This window comes from Somniosus microcephalus, unplaced genomic scaffold (genome assembly GCF_052327205.1).
Source record: "Somniosus microcephalus isolate GS21.2 unplaced genomic scaffold, FLI_Smic_1.0 unresolved_chr7, whole genome shotgun sequence".
Taxonomy (NCBI): domain Eukaryota; kingdom Metazoa; phylum Chordata; class Chondrichthyes; order Squaliformes; family Somniosidae; genus Somniosus; species Somniosus microcephalus.
The window spans coordinates 13895671-13914596 of NW_028225185.1; the positions used below are offsets into that span (position 1 = coordinate 13895671).

The 18926-nt window shown below is 49.5% G+C and overlaps 1 protein-coding gene across 2 annotated transcripts in view; it reads left to right on the forward strand.

Moving 5' to 3' along the window:
* Positions 1 to 781: 781 nt before the first annotated feature.
* The window catches only part of ensab (endosulfine alpha b), a 57029-nt gene continuing 38884 nt past the window's right edge, over positions 782 to 18926 (forward strand). The window contains exons 1-2 of one of the 2 annotated variants that reach the window (XM_085978676.1): positions 782 to 1059; positions 4942 to 4977. In XM_085978676.1, the coding sequence (XP_085834802.1) occupies positions 1003 to 1059; positions 4942 to 4977 (93 nt within the window). In that variant the 5' untranslated portion in view covers positions 782 to 1002. The remainder of the gene's footprint in view (positions 1060 to 4941; positions 4978 to 18926) is intronic. The other variant, XM_085978675.1, reaches the window with a different exon arrangement.

Sequence of the window (18926 nt, forward strand, 5' to 3'; positions counted from 1 at the left end):
CTTAATCCTCCGCACGTCAATCAAACAGGGGAATCAAAGCCCCGCCCCTTAATCCTCCACACGTCAATCAAACAGGGGAATCAAAGCCCCACCCCCTTAATCCGTCACACGTCAATCAAACAGGGGAATCAAAGCCCCGCCCCTTAATCCTCCACACGTCAATCAAACTGGGAATCAAAGCCCCGCACCCTTAATCCTCCACACGTCAATCAAACAGGGGAATCAAAGCCCCGCCCCCTTAATCCTCCACACGTTTGCACATTCTCCCTGTGTCTGCGTGGGTTTCCTCCGGGTGCTCCGGTTTCCTCCCACAGTCCAAAGATGTGCAGGTTAGGTTGATTTGGCTATGATAAATTGACCCTTAGTGTTAGGGGATTAAATACGTGGGGTTACGGGAATAGGGTGGGATATGTGTCGGTCCAGGCTCGATGGGCCGAAATGGCCTCTATCTGCACTGTAGATTCTGTGAAACAGGGGAATCAAAGCCCCGCCCCTTTAATCCGCCACAGGGGAATCAAAGCCCCGCCCCCTTAATCCTCCGCACGTCAATCAAACTCGGGAATCAAAGCCACGCCCCTTAATCCTCCAAACGTCAATCAAACAGGGGAAGCAAAGACCCGCCCCCCTTAATCCGTCACACGTCAATCAAACTCGGGAATCGAAGTCCCGCCCCCCACCACGCCATTGGATGAGATCGGACAAAGGGGTGGGCCCCGCTCAGCCGATTGGCCGAGGCGGACGTCAATCAGTCCCGACGGGGGGGCCCAGCACGTCGTGTTGCGTCAACTGACGGGCGGGCGGAGAGCGGCGACCATCTTGGCGGGACGGTAGTGGAAGCCGTCGTGAGGAGACGCGTTTTCGCATTCTGTTTTCTTTCCCCTTACCCACCACAACTCCCTTTCACAATAAATAAATCAATAAAAAAATTCAAATTATCGGCCGGATTCGGAGAAAAAAAATTAGGCGTCCAGCGAATCGAAATTAAGCCAAACCGACGCCGTCATGTCGGAAAACCGCGAGCTGGAGACGCAAGCTGAGGAAACCGGCGAAGAAAAGCAGGTAAGTTGATGAATTTAAAAAAAAAAAAATAAATCTTGCCTTTTCCTCGAAGGATGCCTGAAATTTGAACTTCAAGTGTTTTTCCACACCCCACGCAAAGTAAGAGGGAAAAAAAGGGAGCGCGGGCGGTGACTTGGTCTGGAGGTCCCGCCTCCCAAGCCGGCGCTGATTGGCGGGCCGGCGCCGGCTGGGCTCTGTGATTGGTCGAGCCCGCCTGTCAATCGGCGCGGGCGGGCGGAGCAAACCAATTTCCAGGTTAAAATCTGTGGGACGCCAGCGCCAATGAGTCAGCTGTGTTGCCCGGGCGGGCACAAAATAAAGCCTTAGACACATTGCAAATGAATGATGCACATTTTAAATTTGAGGGTTGTTGGCAAAAGAACCAGGGAAGGATTTTTTGTTTTTGAAGCAGCCAGTTGTAATCTGAAAGGGATGCAGGTTCTCAATGGTAACTTTCAAAAGGGAATTGGATAAATACTTGGAAAATGGAAAAAAAAGGTTTTTACAGGGAAAGAGACTGATTGGATAGCTCTGTCGAAGAGCCGGCACAGGCACAGCGGGCCGAATGGCCTCCTCCTGTGAAAGAACATAGAAGATAGGAGCAGGAGTCGGCCATTCGGCCCCTCGAGCTTGCTCTGCCATTTAATGAGATCATGGCTGATCATCCAAATTCAGTACCCGGTCCCTGCTTTCTCCCCATATCCCTTGATCCCTTTAGCCTCAAGAAATATATCCAACTCCTTGAATATATTGAATGAATTGGCTTCTACTGCCTTGTGTGGTAGAGAATTCCACAGGTTCACCACTCTCTGGGTGAAGAAATTTCTCCTCATCTCAGTCCTAAATGGCCTACATAAGTAGGAGCAGGAGTAGGCCATACGGCCCCTCGGGCCTGCTCCGCCATTCAATAGGATCATGGCTGATCCGAATCTAGACTCACGTCCACTTCCCTGCCCGCTCCCCGTAACCCCTAATTCCCTTATCTGCTAGGAAACTGTCTATCTCCATTTTAAATTTTTATTTAATGTTGCAGCTTCCACAGCTCTCTGGGGTAGCAAATTCCGTAGATTTACTACCCTCTGAGTGAAGAAGTTTCTCCTCATCTCAGTTTTGAAAGGGCAGCCCCTTATTCTTAGATTATGCCCCCTAGTTCTAGTCTCACCCATCAGTGGAAACATCCTCCCCGCATCCACCCGATCAAGCCCCCTCACAATCTTACATGTTTTGATAAGATCGCCTCTCATTCTTCTGAACTCCAATGAGTAGAGGCCCAACCTACTCGACCTTTCCTCATACGTCAACCCCCTCATCTCCGGAATCAACCGAGTGAACCTTCTCTGAACTGCCTCAAGAGCAAGTATATCTTTTCTTAAATATGGAAACCAAAACTGCACGCAGTATTCCAGGTGTGGCCTCACCAGTACCCTGTATAACTGCAGCAAGACTTCCCTGTTTTTATACTCCACCCCTTATCCTTAGACTGTGCCCCCTGGTTCTGGACTCCCCCGCCATTGGGAACATCCTGCATCTAGTCTGTCTAGTCCTGTTAGAATTTTATACGTTTCAATGAGATCCCCCCTCATTCTTCTAAACTCTGGCAAATATAAGCCTAATCGACCCAATCTCCTCATACGTCATTCCTGCCATCCCAGGTATCAGTCTGATGAATCTTTGCTGCACTCCCTCCATGGCAAGAACATCCTTCCTCAGATAAGGTGACCAAAACTGCACACAATACTCGATACAACTTGTATTTCTAACAGCGCATTTCACGGCCATCGGACATCCCAGAGCGCTTCACAGCCAATGAAGTGCTTTTATTTTGTCGTTGTAATGTGGGAAACGCGGCAGCCAATTTGCGCACAGCAAGCTCTCGCAAACAGCACTGTGATAATGACCAGATCATCTGCTTTTTAGTGATGTTGAGTTGAGGGATAAATATTCGTCCCAGGAGAACTCCGCCCTGCTCTTTTTCCAATAGTGGCCCTGTGATCTTTTGCATCCACCTGAGAGAGCAGACGGGGCCTCGGTTTAACGTCTCATCCAAAAGACGGCCCCTCCGACAGTGCGGCGCTCATTCAGTACTGCCCCTCCGACAGTGCGGCGCTCCCTCAGTACCGGCGCTCCCTCAGTACTGCCCCTCCGACAGTGCGGCGCTCCCTCAGTACCGCCCCTCCGACAGTGCGGCGCTCCCTCAGTACTGCCCCTCCGACAGTGCAGCGCTCCCTCAGTACCGCCCATCCGACAGTGCGGCGCTCCCTCAGTACTGCCCCTCCGACAGTGCGGCGCTCCCTCAGTACTGCCCCTCCGACAGTGCGGCGCTCCCTCAGTACTGCCCCTCCGACAGTGCGGCGCTCCCTCAGTACTGCCCCTCCGACAGTGCGGCGCTCCCTCAGTACTGCCCCTCCGACAGTGCGGCGCTCCCTCAGTACTGGCTGTGGGAGTGTCAGCCTGGATTATGGGCTCAAGTCTCTGGAGTGGGGATCGAGCCCACAACCTTGACTCGGAGGTGAGGGTGCTGCCTGCTGAGCCACGTTATGGGGAAAGAGCAGGGGAGTGTGATTAATTCGCTCTTTCGGAGAGCCGGTACAGTCACAGTGGGCCGAATTGCCTTCTCCTGTGCTGTACCATTCTATGATAAATTATTTTAAACCATCTTCTCCCTGCTGTGTTTTGATGGTTTGTCGCAGTCAGCTGCACTCTCTCCTCTGAGTCCGACGGACCGGACTTCACTCCCAACGTATTTTCACCCATAATCTAGGCTGACACCCCCAGTGCAGCCCTCTTTTGGTCAGCCTGTTGGGTGGATGTCTAAGATCCCGTGGCAACGATTGGAAGACGAGCAGAGGAGTTCTCCTGGACTCCTGGCCAACATTCCTCCCTCAGCCAACATCACTAAAACAAAAACCAGACTGACTGGTCTTGATTGCTGTTTGTGACGCCTTGCTGGGAGCACACTGACTGAAGCACTTTGGGATGACACGAGACTGTGACAGGTGCTATATAAACAATAACTTGTATTTACTCAGCGCCTTTAACATAGTAATACGTCCCAAGGCACTTCACAGGAGTGTTATCAGACAAAATAAAGAGATATATTAGGGTTAATGACCAAAAGCTGTGTCAATGAGGTAGGTTTTAAGGAGCGACTTAAAGAGGGAGAGAGAGGCGGAGAGGTTTAGGGAGGGAATTCCAGAGCTTGGGGCCCAGGCGGCTGAAGGCACGGCCACCAATGGTGGAGCGATGGAAATCGGGGAATGCTCAAGAGGGCAGAGTTGAAGGAGCGCAGAGATCTCGGGCGGTTGTGGAGCTGGAGGAGGTTACAGAGATAGGGAGTGGGGGGCGAGGCCATGGAGGGGATTTGAACACGAGGGAGAATTTTTAAATCGAAATGTAACCAGACCGGGAACCAATGTAGGTCAGCGAGCACAAGGGGTGATGGTTCATCAGTTTTATTGCAGATTAGGGCTGCTCCGATACCTCAGCTGGTTAGGATCATGAGTCACTAGCCCATACGGACCAGGAAGATTCCTGATCCAACTCTTCAACTTGGGAGGCATTCGGGTTGTGCTACAGTTTACCTGCACTCTCCTAGCTTAAGACAGGGCGGGGAAGCCAGCGTTGGCACTCCGTGTCCCCCCCCCAATGGCTGTCCAGTGATGGTGTGCTGGTAGATGTACATGTGTGGCTGTTGATGAGGGTAAGATTGGGCTTGGCTGCCACTGTAACCCTCGTGGTTGAGTGGCTGGCTGGCACACTGTCTGGACTTGCAGATGTAGATACCAGAGGGCTGCTGGGTGTCCATGGAACTGATCCTCCTCAAGAGTGTATTCAGGAAAGGAGAGACGATTGTCAGAGAAAAGTCTTCACTCAGAATCATAGACTGATACAGCACAGAAGGAGGCCATTCGGCCCATCGTGCCTGTGCCGGCTCTTTGGTAGACCTATCCAATTAGCCTCACTTCCCTCCTCTTTCCCCTTAGTCCTGTACATTTTCTCCCTTCCAGTTCCCTTTTGAAAGTCACTATTGAATTTGTTTCCACCGCCCTTTCAGGCAGCGCATTCCAGATCACAACAACTCGCTGCGTTTTTTTAAAAAAAAAGGTTTCCTCATCTCCCCTCTGGTTCATTTGACAATAACCTTAAATCTGTGTCCTCTGGTTACTGACCCTTCAGCCATTGGAAACAGTTTCTCCTTATTTACTCTATCGAAACCGTTCGTGATTTTTGAACGCCTCTATTAAGTCTCCCCGCAACCTTCTCTGCTCGAAGGAGAACAATCCCAGCTTCTCTGAATGTTTTGGGTTAATTCGTGCTGATGAAATGCCGCTATGCTCTATTAAATAGTATCTATCAACGTTAAGGAGCTCTTGTCAAAGCTACAGGTAATTGCATCTCAGTGCAGAGCTCCTCAGAGCTGAGCATGCGTTTGACCCATATTGTGAGATCTGTGCTGTTTCTAGTGCGTCCTGTCTAACAGGTGATTCTTCTGAATCAAAGGACTGAATTCCTTGGTTCTTTTCTCTCCTAAATCAAGATATGAATCCAAAATCAAGAAATTGGGGCACTTTAAGCTTTAGGCTGGCAGAACCTGGATAACGCCACCAGTTAATTGAGGACACATTTGTATTGCGAGCTGAGGGCTCTTATTGGTGGGGACTGGGGAGTAGAGCATTTTCCTCCCTTTGGAACCCAGGGTTAATATTGAGCGCTCCCAGGCAACCTGTAGCACTAGTCCGCTACAGAGATAGCTCTCAGGATTACACTGAGCGCCAAGCCCGTTCTCGACCTCGCCCAGTGTCCCTGTAACACTGCCTGACTTTCATACTCTGCTGCTTCAGGCTTGCCGCAATGCCTGTTGTGTTAGTCAGTAGGTGTCAGCTGTGGCTCAGTGGGTTGCACTCGCGCCTCTGAGTCAGAAGGTCGCGAGCACAAGATCTAGGCCGACACTCCAGTACTGAGGGAGCGCCGCACTGTCGGAGGGTCAGTACTGGGAGCGCCGCACTGTCGGAGGAGCAGTACTGAGGGAGCGCCGCACTGAGGGAGCGCCGCACTGTCGGAGGGGCAGTACTGAGGGAGCACCGCACTGTCGGAGGGGCAGTACTGAGGGAGCGCCGCACTGTCGGAGGGGCGGTACTGAGGGAGCGCCGCACTGTCGGAGGGGCAGTACTGAGGGAGCGCCGCACTGTCGGAGGGGCAGTACTGAGGGAGCGCCGCACTGTCGGAGGGGCAGTACTGAGGGAGCGCCGCACTGTCGGAGGGGCGGTACTGAGGGAGCGCCGCACTGTCGGAGGGGCGGTACTGAGGGAGCGCCGCACTGTCGGAGGGGCGGTACTGAGGGAGCGCCGCACTGTCGGAGGGGCGGTACTGAGGGAGCGCCGCACTGTCGGAGGGGCAGTACTGAGGGAGCGCCGCACTGTCGGAGGGGCGGTACTGAGGGAGCGCCGCACTGTCGGAGGGGCAGTACTGAGGGAGTGCCGCACTGTCGGAGGGGCGGTACTGAGGGAGCGCCGCACTGTCGGAGGTGCCGTCTTTCGGATGAGACGTTAAACCGAGGCCCCGTCTGCTCTCAGGTGGATGTAAAAGATCCCACGGCCACTATTGGAAGAAGAGCAGGGGGAGTTCTCCCCGTGTCCTGGGGCCAATATTTATTCCTCGACCAACATCACTAAAATAGATGATCTGGTCATTTCTCTCATCACTGTTTGCGGGAGCTTGCTGTGTTCAAAATGGCTGCCGTGTTTCCCACGTTACAACAGTGACTGCACTTAAAGTAAGGGGCTTTGGGACGTCCTGAGGTGGCGAAAGGCGCTATAGAAATGGAAACCTTTGTATCTTTAAATGAGGCTGGCAATTAGTCCAGAATTCTGTGCAGTTTGCATGTAGGCTGATTGTTGTGTCGGCTGATAGCAACTAGGAATTAGATTCAGCTTACCCCAGGTACTCTGTCAGTAGAGAGAGCAGATTTTCCTCCTGTCAGTTTCTGATCCAGCAGTCTATGTCCGACTGGTGAGAGTATTTATTCTGCTCCACTTCACCGCCCTCTTTTCCCCAATAAACCAAGATCCACGATCAAAACTGCCCCTTCACAGTGTCCGTTCCAATTCTTTTGAGGTTGGCCTGGAAACGAGAAGTTTCTAGGATAGCGAAGGAAATGTAAAACCCAACTAGCTGAGCTCCCTGTGAGGAATGGTCAATGAGAACTTGAGGTGATCCAGAACTCGGCTGCCCGTGTCCTAACTCGCACCCAGTCCCGTTCGCCCATCACCCCCTGTGCTCGCTGACCTACACTGGCTCCTAGATAAGCAACACCTCGATTTTAAAATTCTCATCCTCGTCTTCAAATCCCTCCATGGCCTCCTCGCCCCCTCCCTATCTCTGTCACCTCCTCCAGCCCTACAACCCTCCGAGATCTCTGCGCTCCTCCAATTCTGGCCGCTTGTTCATCCCCCGATTTCCATCGCTCCGCCGTTGGCGGCCGTGCCTTCAGCCACCTGGGCCCCTAAGCTCTGGAATTCCCTCCCTAAACCTCTCCGCCTCTCTCTCTTCCTTTAAGACGCTCCTTAAAACCTTCCTCTTTGACCAAGCTTTTGGTCACCTGTCCTAATAACTCCTTATGTGGCTCGATGTCAAGTTTTGTCTGATAATAGCTCCTGTGAAGCACCTTGGGATGTTTTACTACATTACAGGCACTATATAAATGCAGGTGGTTGTTGAGATTTTAATTTTGGGCAATGAGGCTGCCCAGCAATAGTGCATTGGTACTAATCCAGAAAAGCCGATTGGCTCCACTGTATTTTAACTGCAATGTTGTGTGGTGTGCTTGTTGCCTGACACTTTTAACTGCTCGCCCTCAAATTGCTGCCGTGTGCACCAGACAGCAGAAATGGCACCTCATCTGATGGGCAATCCTTCCCTCGCCTTTAATCTTCCTCAGCTGTCCCTATTTTATCAGTGCTCCTGTGTGGTCACGACCCCTCTGAACTGCCCCCTTTTATCCTCCTCAAGCTCCAAATCTCCCATCCGACACAAGTTTCCTCCTCCATACACCCTGACTGTTGAAATCAAGACGCCCTGGAGTGCGCCCTGTCCCACGGGTTCTTTCCCAAGACCCAAGCTGCGCATCACCTAGCCACTGATTTGGTTTACTTCTCCTACTCGCCAACACTGGTGGTAGACGTATGGGTTTTTAAGGGAGAACCTGCATTTCTGTCGCGCCTTTCACGACCTCGGGACGTCCCAAAGCGGTTTGCAGCCAGTAAAGTACTATTTTGAAGTGTAGTCGCTGTTGTAATGTAGGGAAACTCGGCAGCCAATTTGCGCACAGCAAGATCCCACGAGCCCCAACGAGATCACCTGTTTTGGTTTTAGAGTTTTAAGGCACCGCAGGAGGCCATTTGGCCCATCGCAGTTCTCGGAAAGAGCTCTCCACTTAGTCCCATTTCTGACGCCTTTTTTTTTTTCCCCCGTGCCCATTTAAATATTTCTGGTTAAATATTTATCCTCCCCTTTGTAAAAGTGATTATTGATTCTGCTTCCGCCGCTGTTTCCGGTCGGCCATTCCATGTCCTCGCAGCCCTCTTGTGTAAAAAGATGCTCTCCTGAACTCTGCCTTCGTTCTTTTGTGGTGATCTTGCCGCGTCAGCCATGGCTCTGTTGGGTAGCACCCTCCCCTCTCGAGTTAGGAGGTTGCGGGTTCCAGTCCCACTCCAGAGATTTGAGCACAAAAGTCCAGGCCGGCACTCCAGAGTAGTCCTGAGGGAGCTCCGCTGCACTGTCGGAGGTGCCGTCTTTCGGTGAAGACGTTAAATCTGCTCTCTCAGTGGATGTAAAAGATCCCATGGCACTATTTGGAAGAGGAGCAGGGGGAGTTCTCCCCGGTGTCCTGGGGCCGATATTTGTCCCTCAACCAACATCACTATTAAAAAAAAAAAAATAGATGATCTGGTCAGTATCACATTGCTGGTTGTGACCACACTTCAAAAAGTACTTCATTGGCCGTGAAGTGCTTTCGGGACGTCCTGAGGTGGTGAAAGGCGCTACATAAATGCAAGTCTTTCTTAAATTTGTGTCATCTGAATCAATGGAAATGATTTTTCCCAGTTCACCTTGTGAAAACCGCTCATACTTTTAAGCACCTCTAACGGACCTCCTCTTAGACTTCTTGTAATAAAAGGGCCCCTGTTTCCCTCGTCTCTGCTTAACTGGAGCCTTTCATCTCTGGTGTTCTGCGCAGTGGGCCCTGGTCCCCACCACTTTAAAACGTCCGCGTCTAAAACAGGCGGTCGTTAATACCGACCAAAACCCACCGACCATTAACGCCAATTTCAAAGTTGCCAGTTACAGGGTGTCGGTTATTTCGGGCCAAAATACGAGTGAATTACACGTGGAAAAATTGTCCTGTGTTTTATCTTTTATATTTAACAAAAATAACACTTCATGCGCAATGATCCCCGCAGCTAGGAGTTCAGTATGCTAGTTCGGAGTTTGGGTTGTTTAAATGGTTTTCCTGCTCCTGCAGTTTCCCGGTGACCGCGCGGCGGAGTTTCGGGTCGTGGGTCAGGCTCTCGGGTCCGGCGGCAGGGGGGGTCAGGCTCTCTGGTCCGGCGGCAGGGAGGTCCGTTCCGCAGTCGATTCGGGGAGCTGCTGATGAGCGGCGGCAGCCTTCCTGTAGCGCTGCCACGTTATACGGGACATTCGCTGTGAGCGGTGGGGGCTGCACTTTACCCCAGCATCGTACGGTTGACCGCGCTCCCTACAGACGGTTTGCCGGGCGGAATCTAAAGTTGTACTGCTTACTGTATTTCCACAATTTGAAACTTTCGCACTCGCCGTTATGTTTAACTCCAATTCAAGCGGCAAATTGTTAGACCCTCATAGCAGTCAGCGTACAGCATTGAGCGAAGGTCCAGAGAGCTTTTGCTGACTGCACACCCAAATAGACTGCGCCTCTTTTACACAGCGAGTTGTTGTGATCTGGAACGCGCTGCCTGAAAGGGCGGTGGAAGCAGATTTAATAGTAACTTTCAAAAGGGAATTGGATAAATAATTGAAGGGAAGATTTTTAATAGGGCTGTGGGGACAGAGCAGGGGAGTGGGACTAATTGGATAGCTCTTTCAAAGAGCTGGCACAGGCACGATGGCCTCCTTCTGTGGAGTATCAATCTATGATTCATTGCCTGCACAGGCCTCTAATGGTGAGGTTAGATGTGCATTGTGTTTAAAGTTTTTAAACTGATTTGATGGGTTAGATACGGAGAAACTATTTCCTCTGATGGGGGAATCGAGAACAAGGGGACGCAATCTTAAAAATTAAAGCTCGGCTGTTCAAGAGTGAGGTCAGGCAGCACCTTTTCCACGTAAAGGGTGGTAGAAATTTAGAACTCGCTCCGCTAAAAGGCTGTGGATGCTGGGGGTCAGTCGGAGCTTTCAAGGCCGAGCTGGGTAGATTTTTGTTCGGTAAGGGTGTCGAGGGATATGCATCAAAGGCGGGTAAAGGGAGTGGAGGTGCAGATCAGCCCTGATCTGATTGAATGGCGGAGCAGGCTCGAGGGGCTGAACGGCCTCCTCCTGTCCCTACATCGTCCTTACAAAGAACGTGACACCAGATGCTTTAAGGCTGCTGTATTTTACAATAGCGTTTTATTTTATAGGGAAAGAGCAGGGGGGTGGACTTCCAGAAGGTGCTTGATAAAGTCCCACATAAGAGACTGTTAACGAAGGTAGAAGCCCACGGAGTTGAGGGGAAATTATTGACCTGGTTGGGAAATTGGCTGAGCGGCAGGAGACAGGCAGTTGGGGTAATGGGTAGGTACTCAAATTGGCAGGATGTGACTAGTGGTGTCCCGCAGGGATCTGTGTTGGGGCCTCAACTATTCACAATCTTTATTAACGACTTATATGATGGCATAGAAAGTCATTTATCCAAATTATGCCGATGACACAAAGATGGGCGGCGTTGTAGGCAGTGTAGGTGCAAGCATAAAATTACAGAGGGATATCGATAAAGTGAATGGGCAAAACTGTGGCAAATGTGAGGTCATCCACGAGAGACCTAAAAAGGATAGAACAGGGAACTTTCTAAATGGTGAAACGCTAAAAACAGTGGAGGTCCAAAGAGACTCGGGGGGCCCAGGTACATCGATCATTAAAATATCATGAACAGGTACAGGAAATAGTCAGAAAGGCTAATGGAATGCTGGCCTTTATATCGAGAGGACTGGAATCCAAGGGGGTAGAAGTTATGCTGCAGCTGTACAAAGCCCTGGTTAGACCACACCTGGAGCACTGGGAGCAGTTCTGGGCCCCACACCTTAGGAAGGATAGATTGGCCTTGGAGGGAGGGCAGCGAAGGTTTACCAGAATGATACCCGGACTCCAAGGGTTAAATTACGAGGAGAGATTACACAAACTAGGATTGTATTCCCTGGAATTTAGAAGGTTAAGGGGTGATCTGATCGAAGTTTTCAGAATATTGAGGGGAACTGATAGGGTAGAGAGAGAGAAACTATTCCCGCTGGTTGGGGAGTCTAGGACTAGGGGGCAGAGTCTAAAAATTAGAGCCAGACCTTTCAGGAGTGAAGTTAGGAAACACTTCTACACACAAAGGGTGGTAGAAGTTTGGAACTCTCTTCCGCAAACGGCAATTGATGCTGGGTCAATTGTTAATTTTAAACCTGAGATCGATAGCTTTCTGTTAACCAAAGTTATTAAGGGATATGGGGCAAAGGCGGGTAGATGGAGTTGGGTCGCAGACCAGCCATGATCTCATTGAATGGTGGAACAGGCTCGAGGGGCTGAATGGCCTCCTCCTGTTCCTATTTAAGTGAAAAAAAGTACCTTGAGGAACAAAGTGAGGTGACAACTGGAGGGTTAGATGCTGAAAATAAATTGGACAAGAAGAATTACTGAGAGGGCCCTTGGACCAGCGCAAGAAAAGAGGGAAGTGATGAAGCTGATTACGGTGAATCATAGAATGATGCAGCCCAGGAGGAGGCCATTCGGCCCATTGTGCCTGTGCCGGCTCTTTGAAAGAGCTCTCCAATCAGTCCCACTCCCCTGCTCCTTCCCCGCGGCCCTGCACATTTCTCCTTTTCAAGTATGTCGTCCTCCAGGGCGGAGAAGGTTGTAGTCACCGCGGGGCAGTGGTGTAACGGGAAATTTTGACCATATTGAGTGGAGTCTAGCAGATTGAGCTGGGCTCACTTGGCAGTCTCAGCTGTAATGCTCAGGGGGAATGCTCAAACACAGCAGTGGGTGAGGCAGCCAGTCATTGCTGCATGCTCCCTCCATCTGTCCTGTCATGGTTACACTTGTCTGCATGGAAATGGTGCAGGTGGAAGTCTCTGAGGGGGGGGGGGGGGAATGTCTTCCGATCTGTCTCTTGCCTCATTCGGGGCTTGTTAATTTCATATCTGTGTGCAGGGTCCTGGCTAGGAATCATCCCTAGCTTGGCACGGGTCACCCTGCAGCTTCAGTGGACATCCAGCTCCGTGTTGGTCACTACGGTTTAGCTGCAAGCCCAGCCAGTGCCTTGCTCGACTCCCACTCTCGGCAACACTGCGCCTTTTGAATGACGGGGCGTGGGTGTGCGCCCACCATTCCGCCGCGCCGTGAGCGCCTCGTCTCAGTTGAGTCGCTGCGGGCAACTGTCGATCACGGGCCGGGGAGAAAGGGAAGGAAAAAAACACCAGGACCAGTGGTTCCATTTTAACCTGCCGAGCGGTGAGAATGTGGAACTCGCTACCACACAAGAACGTAAGAATTAGGAGCAGGAGTCGGCCCCTAGAGCCTGCTCCACCATTCAATAAGATCGTGGCTGATCTTCGACCTCAACTCCACTTTCCCGCCCCATCCCCATCTCCCTCGATTCCCCTAGTGCCCAAAAATCTCTCGATCTCAGCCTTGAATATACTCAACGACTGAGCCTCCGCAGCCCTCTGGGGTAGAGAATTCCAAAGATTCACCACCCTCTGAGTGAAGAAATTCCTCCTCATCTCAGTCCTCAATGGCCGACCCCTTACCCTGAGACTGTGACCCCTGGTTCTAGACACTCCAGCCAGGGGGAAACAGCCTCTCAGCATCTACCCTGTCAATCCCCCTCAGAATCTGATACATCGAGTGGTCGAGGCGAATAGTATAGATGCATTTAAGAGGAAGCTAGATAAAACACATGAGGGTGAAAGGAATAGAAGGAAACACTGATGGGGGTGAGATGAGGAGGCTCGCGTGGAGCATAAACACCGGCACGGGGCAGTTGGGCCCAGTAGCCTGTGCTGTAAATACTATATTATTCTAAGTATGGAACTGCCTCTTGATGCCATTCCCTTGTCTTTTGCTGGCAAGCAAGAACAAAAGGGAACAGCAACATGGAGCGAGGAGAAGGGATGAGGAGAGTCCTGGTCCTGTGTCCCATACACAGACAGGCTGTGGATAGAGGGAGCAGCAAGCCCACTGAGGGTCATGGGTGAAGGTCTAGCAGGCCCCAAATAGCTCCTGGCTTATGTTACTAATAGCACTGATGTTCCATCGACGTGCTCCTCCTCGTGTCTAATCCTCCATTGTGTGCTTTCCCTGTTCTGCTCCTCCTGTGGCCCATTGCAGCGAATCCCCACCCACGGCCTAACTCCCTACATTATACCGCACTCGCTTTATGATTCATAACCTTTGGTTCAAGTGCATGCAGTGGTGTTTTTGAGGTAAAAGGTCACCACGGGCAACTTTTTAACCACCACCCCCCCCCCCCCCCCCCCCCCCCCCCCCCGAGAAAAATAATAATTCTGCAATGCTGGAAGGAAAGACAGGACTGTTTGTCCAGCGGACTGTACTCTTTTGGGGGGGGGAGGGGGAGTTTCAAGGGAGTGTTTTTTGCAATCTGGTGATTATTATACTCTGTTGATTACTGTATTTATAATGGGCTGTTCGCACTGGCTGCCTCCCCTCCGTCTCTGCCTCTGCTTGTTTTGATCTCTTCATCCAAATCAGGAGCCTGAGCTCATAACCCAAGGTAGCTCCGCAGTGTATTGTCAACGGAGCTATCCCTCACGTGGCACATTAAACCGAGGGCCCGTCTTCCCTTTCAGCTGGGGTGTCCGTGATTCCCGTGGCGCTATTTAAAGTGTGGGGAGTTCACCTGATGCCTGGGCCAGCATTCCTCCCTTCGCCGGGATTGCTTGGCGACGGAGCTATCCCGGATTTTGCTCACGAAGAGCCCCACGTGGCTCGCAAACTTTCCACGCGTCGGCCTGGACCGGGATTGAACTCGAGGTTCCGCCGGTGATGGAGGGGGTGGGGGGGGGGGAATACCAGGAATGGGTGACCCATTTCTCAGCATGCCGTTCCCTCTCTGCCGTTACGCAAAAGAAACTAGGGCAGTAATTTTTGTTTTCTTCTGGTGGCCATTGCCCTTTGGCAAAATGTTTTGATCACTGGATTTCCGAGCTGACATTTCAGTTCTACAACAACTGCTTGCATTTATACAGCGCCTTTAGTGCAGTAAAATGTCCCAAGGCGCTTCACAGGAGCGATTATCAGACAAAATTCGACACCGAGCCACATAAGGAGATATTAGGACAGGTGATCAAAAGCTGGGTCAATAAGGTCGGTTTTAAGGAGCGTCTTAAAGGAGGAGAGAGAGGCGGAGAGGTTTAGGGAGGGAATTCCAGAGCTCGGGGCCCAGGCGGCTGAAGGCACGGCCGCCGATGGTGGAGCGATGGGAATCGGGGATGCGCGAGAGGCCAGAATTGGAGGAGCGCCGAGATCTCGGAGGGTTGTGGGGCTGGAGGAGGTTACAGAGATAGGGAGGGGGGGCGAGGCCATGGAGAGATTTGAAAACAAGGGTGAGAATTTTAAAATCGAGGCGTTTGAGTTCTAACCACAGTTTTGCCAACACGATACACACCCTCGCTGGGCCGTAGATGCAGGTTTCACTCGGAGGGAACTAAAGGAAAATTATTCTTCTAGTTTGCAAATAAATATCTGAACTGCACGGGGTGGGTGGTTGGCAGACGGAATCGAGAGGTAGAAGCCAGCGGGCAAGTATGCTCCACAGTGACCTGCATATAAGACGCCCACACCGCTTTCCACTTCCACTGGCCTACATCTTGTGTGGGAGTAATGTAGAGCGATTTAAGCAGGAAATGCTGGAGACACGTGGCAGGCCAGACCCGCTGAATGGGCCGCATCCGACAGATTAACCTGTCTTTGCCCTCTCCAGGCACACTGTTTTCAGCATATTCTGTTTTATTAATTTGGGTTTACAGCTCTGTCTGTCTGTCTCTCGCTCGGCCTGTCTCTCGCTCGGCCTGTCTCTCGCTCGGCCTGTCTCTCGCTCGGTCTCTCTCAATTCACAATTCAAATGCTTTATTGGCATGAAAGTTTACAGAGAACCATATTGCCAAAGCTTACACAACAAAAAAGTACAGTTTTCCAACATTCTGTAGGTGTCAAACAATTTTGACCCTTGTTGGGTACATACAATATTACTTTTAAACAATATTAATTTAAACAGTTTTTGTACATCATTGGGTACATTCAGTATTAATTTTTAAACAGTCGTCAGGTTGTGACATGTTGTTAAATATTTGGCACCAAGGTATGGTCTGTCTCCCTCACCCAGGACTAATCTTAATTTTGACAGGTCATCCAAATCCTTGAAATCTGGGGTTGTTTGGCTGAGCTTGTTAAATAATATGTTTCTTGATGTGTTGAATTTTTCGCATTTTAGGAGGAAATGCATTTCTGTTTCAACCTCGCCGGTCAGACATTGATCGCATATTCTATTCTCTCTAGGCTGCCAGGATTTCTTGTATCTCCCTTTTTCAATTGCCAGTTGGTGGTCGCTTAGTCTGTACCTGGTGAGGGTCTGTCTCTGTTTTGTGTCTCTGATGGTCGAGAGATAGTCTGCCAGTTTATATTCTCTTTTTAGGGCCCAGTAACATTCTAATCTGCTTTGGCTTTTGGTTATTTTGTTCCAATGTTCCAGGTAGGTTTCTTTGCATTGTTTAATGATTTGGTTAACTGTGTTGGTCTGGGACTGGTCAGGGTCCGGCTGAGTAGGAGTACTTAGTTTCAGTAGCAGCTGACTCAGGGGACTCTTTTCTGGGTTTAGCTCTTGGGTCTGGAAGGCTTTAAAATGAAGGGTGTCTGGGGAGCTAGTTTTGAGGTGATTTAGGAAGTTTAGTGCTCGTTTTTGGATGTTTATTATCAGTGGGTATCTGCCTAGTTCGGCTCTGCATGCATTTGTTGGTGTTTTCCTTTGGGTGCGAAGGATGCTTCGGCAAAATTCTGCATGTAGGGCTTCTATTGTGTGTTTTTCCCATTTAGTGTAGCTATGGTGATTTAGCGGGCCCCATACTTCACTACCGTACAGTGCAATGGGCAGGATTACGCTGTCAAATATTTTGAGCCAGATTTTGATTGGGATTTGGATGTTGTAGAATTTTCTTTTTATTGCATATAGGGCTCTTCGGGCTTTTTCTTTTAGTGCATTCACTGCTATGCTGAAGCTCCCTGATGCTGTAATGGTTAGACCAAGGTAAGTGTAGCTCATAGTGTGTCCTATGATGGTATCACTGAGAGTAAACTGGTATTTGTTTTCCTGACACCTGGGCCTTTTTTGAAAAATCATGATGTTGGTTTTCTTTAGATTTACTGTTAGAGCCCAGTTTTGGCAGTATTTGTCGAGTAGGTCTAGTTGTTGCTGTAATCCCTGTTCTGTGGGAGACAGCAGAACCAGGTCGTCCGCATAGAACAGGGATTTCACTTCTCCATCCAGGAGACAGAGACCCGGTGACTCGCTTTGCTCCAGCATGTCTGCTAATTCATTTATGTATATGTTGAACAGGGTCGGGCTCAAATTGCAGCCCTGCCAGACGCCTCTTCTCTGGGTGAAGAAACCGGTGCGTTTGTCTCCAATTTTGACCCCGCATTTATTTTTCAGATACATCGATTTAATAAGGTCATAGACTTTGCCCCCTATTCCGCACTGAAGAAGTTTATAAGAGAGCCCTTCGTGCCAGATGGAGTCAAAGGCTTTCTTGAAGTCAATGAAACAAGCGAATATTTTCCCATTTTTTGTTTGGTGTATATGTTTTTCAATGAGAGTGTGAAGGGTATAGATATGGTCGGTGGTGCGGTGTTTTGGGAGAAAGCCTATTTGATTTTTTCTCAGGATATTATGTTTGTTAAGAAAATTCAGTAATCTACTATTTAGAATACTGCAGAATAATTTCCCTAGACAACTGTTGACACAGATGCCGCGGTAGTTATTTGGGTCTGATTTGTTTCCACTTTTATATATGGGAGAGATGAGACCTTGGCACCAGATATCGGGAAAACAGCCTGAACGTAATATGATGTTGAATAACTTGAGTACCGCACCCCGCATCTCCATATTGCTGAACTTGAGCATTTCATTTTTGATGTTGTCTGGACCACAGGCTTTCTTTAGGTGGAGAGATTTTGTTTTTGTGGCCAGTTCTTTCCATGTGATTGGGGAGTCTAGAGGGTTTTGGTTGTCTTTAATTGTTGCTTCTAATGTGTGGAGTTTTTCTGTGACATGATGTTGACTTGGGTTTGTTTCGTTTATTGGGATGTCTTTGTAGAGGTTTTCAAAATGTGTTCTCCAGATGTCGCCATCTTGGATTGGTAATGCTTGCAATTGTGTTGTACTCAGGTTATTCCACATTTCCCAGAATTGATTTGGATTAGTGGAGTTTTCAATTTCTTCGAGTATTTTGTGGGTATAATTTTGTGTTTTGTTTCTAATGGTGTGTTTATATCTTTTGAGGGTCTCATTGTATCTAATACGTAGGTCTGGATTGTTTGGTTGGCGATGCTTTTGGTTTGATATTTTTCTCAGGTCTTTTCTGGCATTTTTGCATTCGTGGTCAAACCATTTCTCATTTTTATTTTGTCTTTTGTAACGTTTCCTCTTCTGTTTCACAAGGTCGGCTTTTACAGCTGCCTCATGGAAGATCATATTTATATCCTCTATGGCCATGTTTACACCATCTCTGGTGATCTCATATAGATTTTCTTTAAATTTTGAAATTTTACTTGTGAGATCAGGTGAATTTAGTGCTGTGATGAATTTATCTCCACTGTCTGGGGCCCATCTGTATGTCTGGTTTATTTTATGTAGCTTACTGGGTTCCTTTTTTGTGTCTGTAGTTTGGGCAGAAAATTTAAGGTACACATTTATTTGGTTATGGTCTGAGAGGGGGGATTGCTGCCTGACAGTGAATGCGTTGATATCGCAGGGGTCCAGGTCAGTGATTGTATAATCCACCACACTAGACCCAAGAGTTGAGGAATATGTGAGTCTCCCTAAGGAGTCCCCTCTGAACCTACCGTTAACTATGTACAGGCCTAAGGCTCGGCAGAGTTGCACTACCTCCCTACCGCTTTTATTTATTTCACAATCGAGGTTGTTCCGATTTGCGATGGCTGGTGTGACATATAGAGGGGTCTGGCCAAACACATGGTTGTTGCCCTGTGGGTCTACGAAGTCAGGTTCACATCCGGTCCTTGCATTTAGGTCCCCACATAGTAGCACCTTTCCTTGGGCCTGGAAATGGCTGATTTCCATGTGGAGAGTGTCAAATATCTCCTCTTCAAAATATGGCGATTCTATTGGAGGTATGTAGATCGCACATAAGTAAACATCGTTTTTTGCTATTCCTATATTTTTATCTAATTTTAGCCATACGTGTGATTTTCCCTGTTTTATCGGTGAGATGTGTTTGTCCAGTTCTCCTTTTTACCACACCAGGATTCCCCCGGAGGTTCTGCCCTTGCGTGTCTTAGTGTTCTTTACTGAGGGCACAATGATTTCATGGTACATTGGAGGACATTGGTCGGCATGT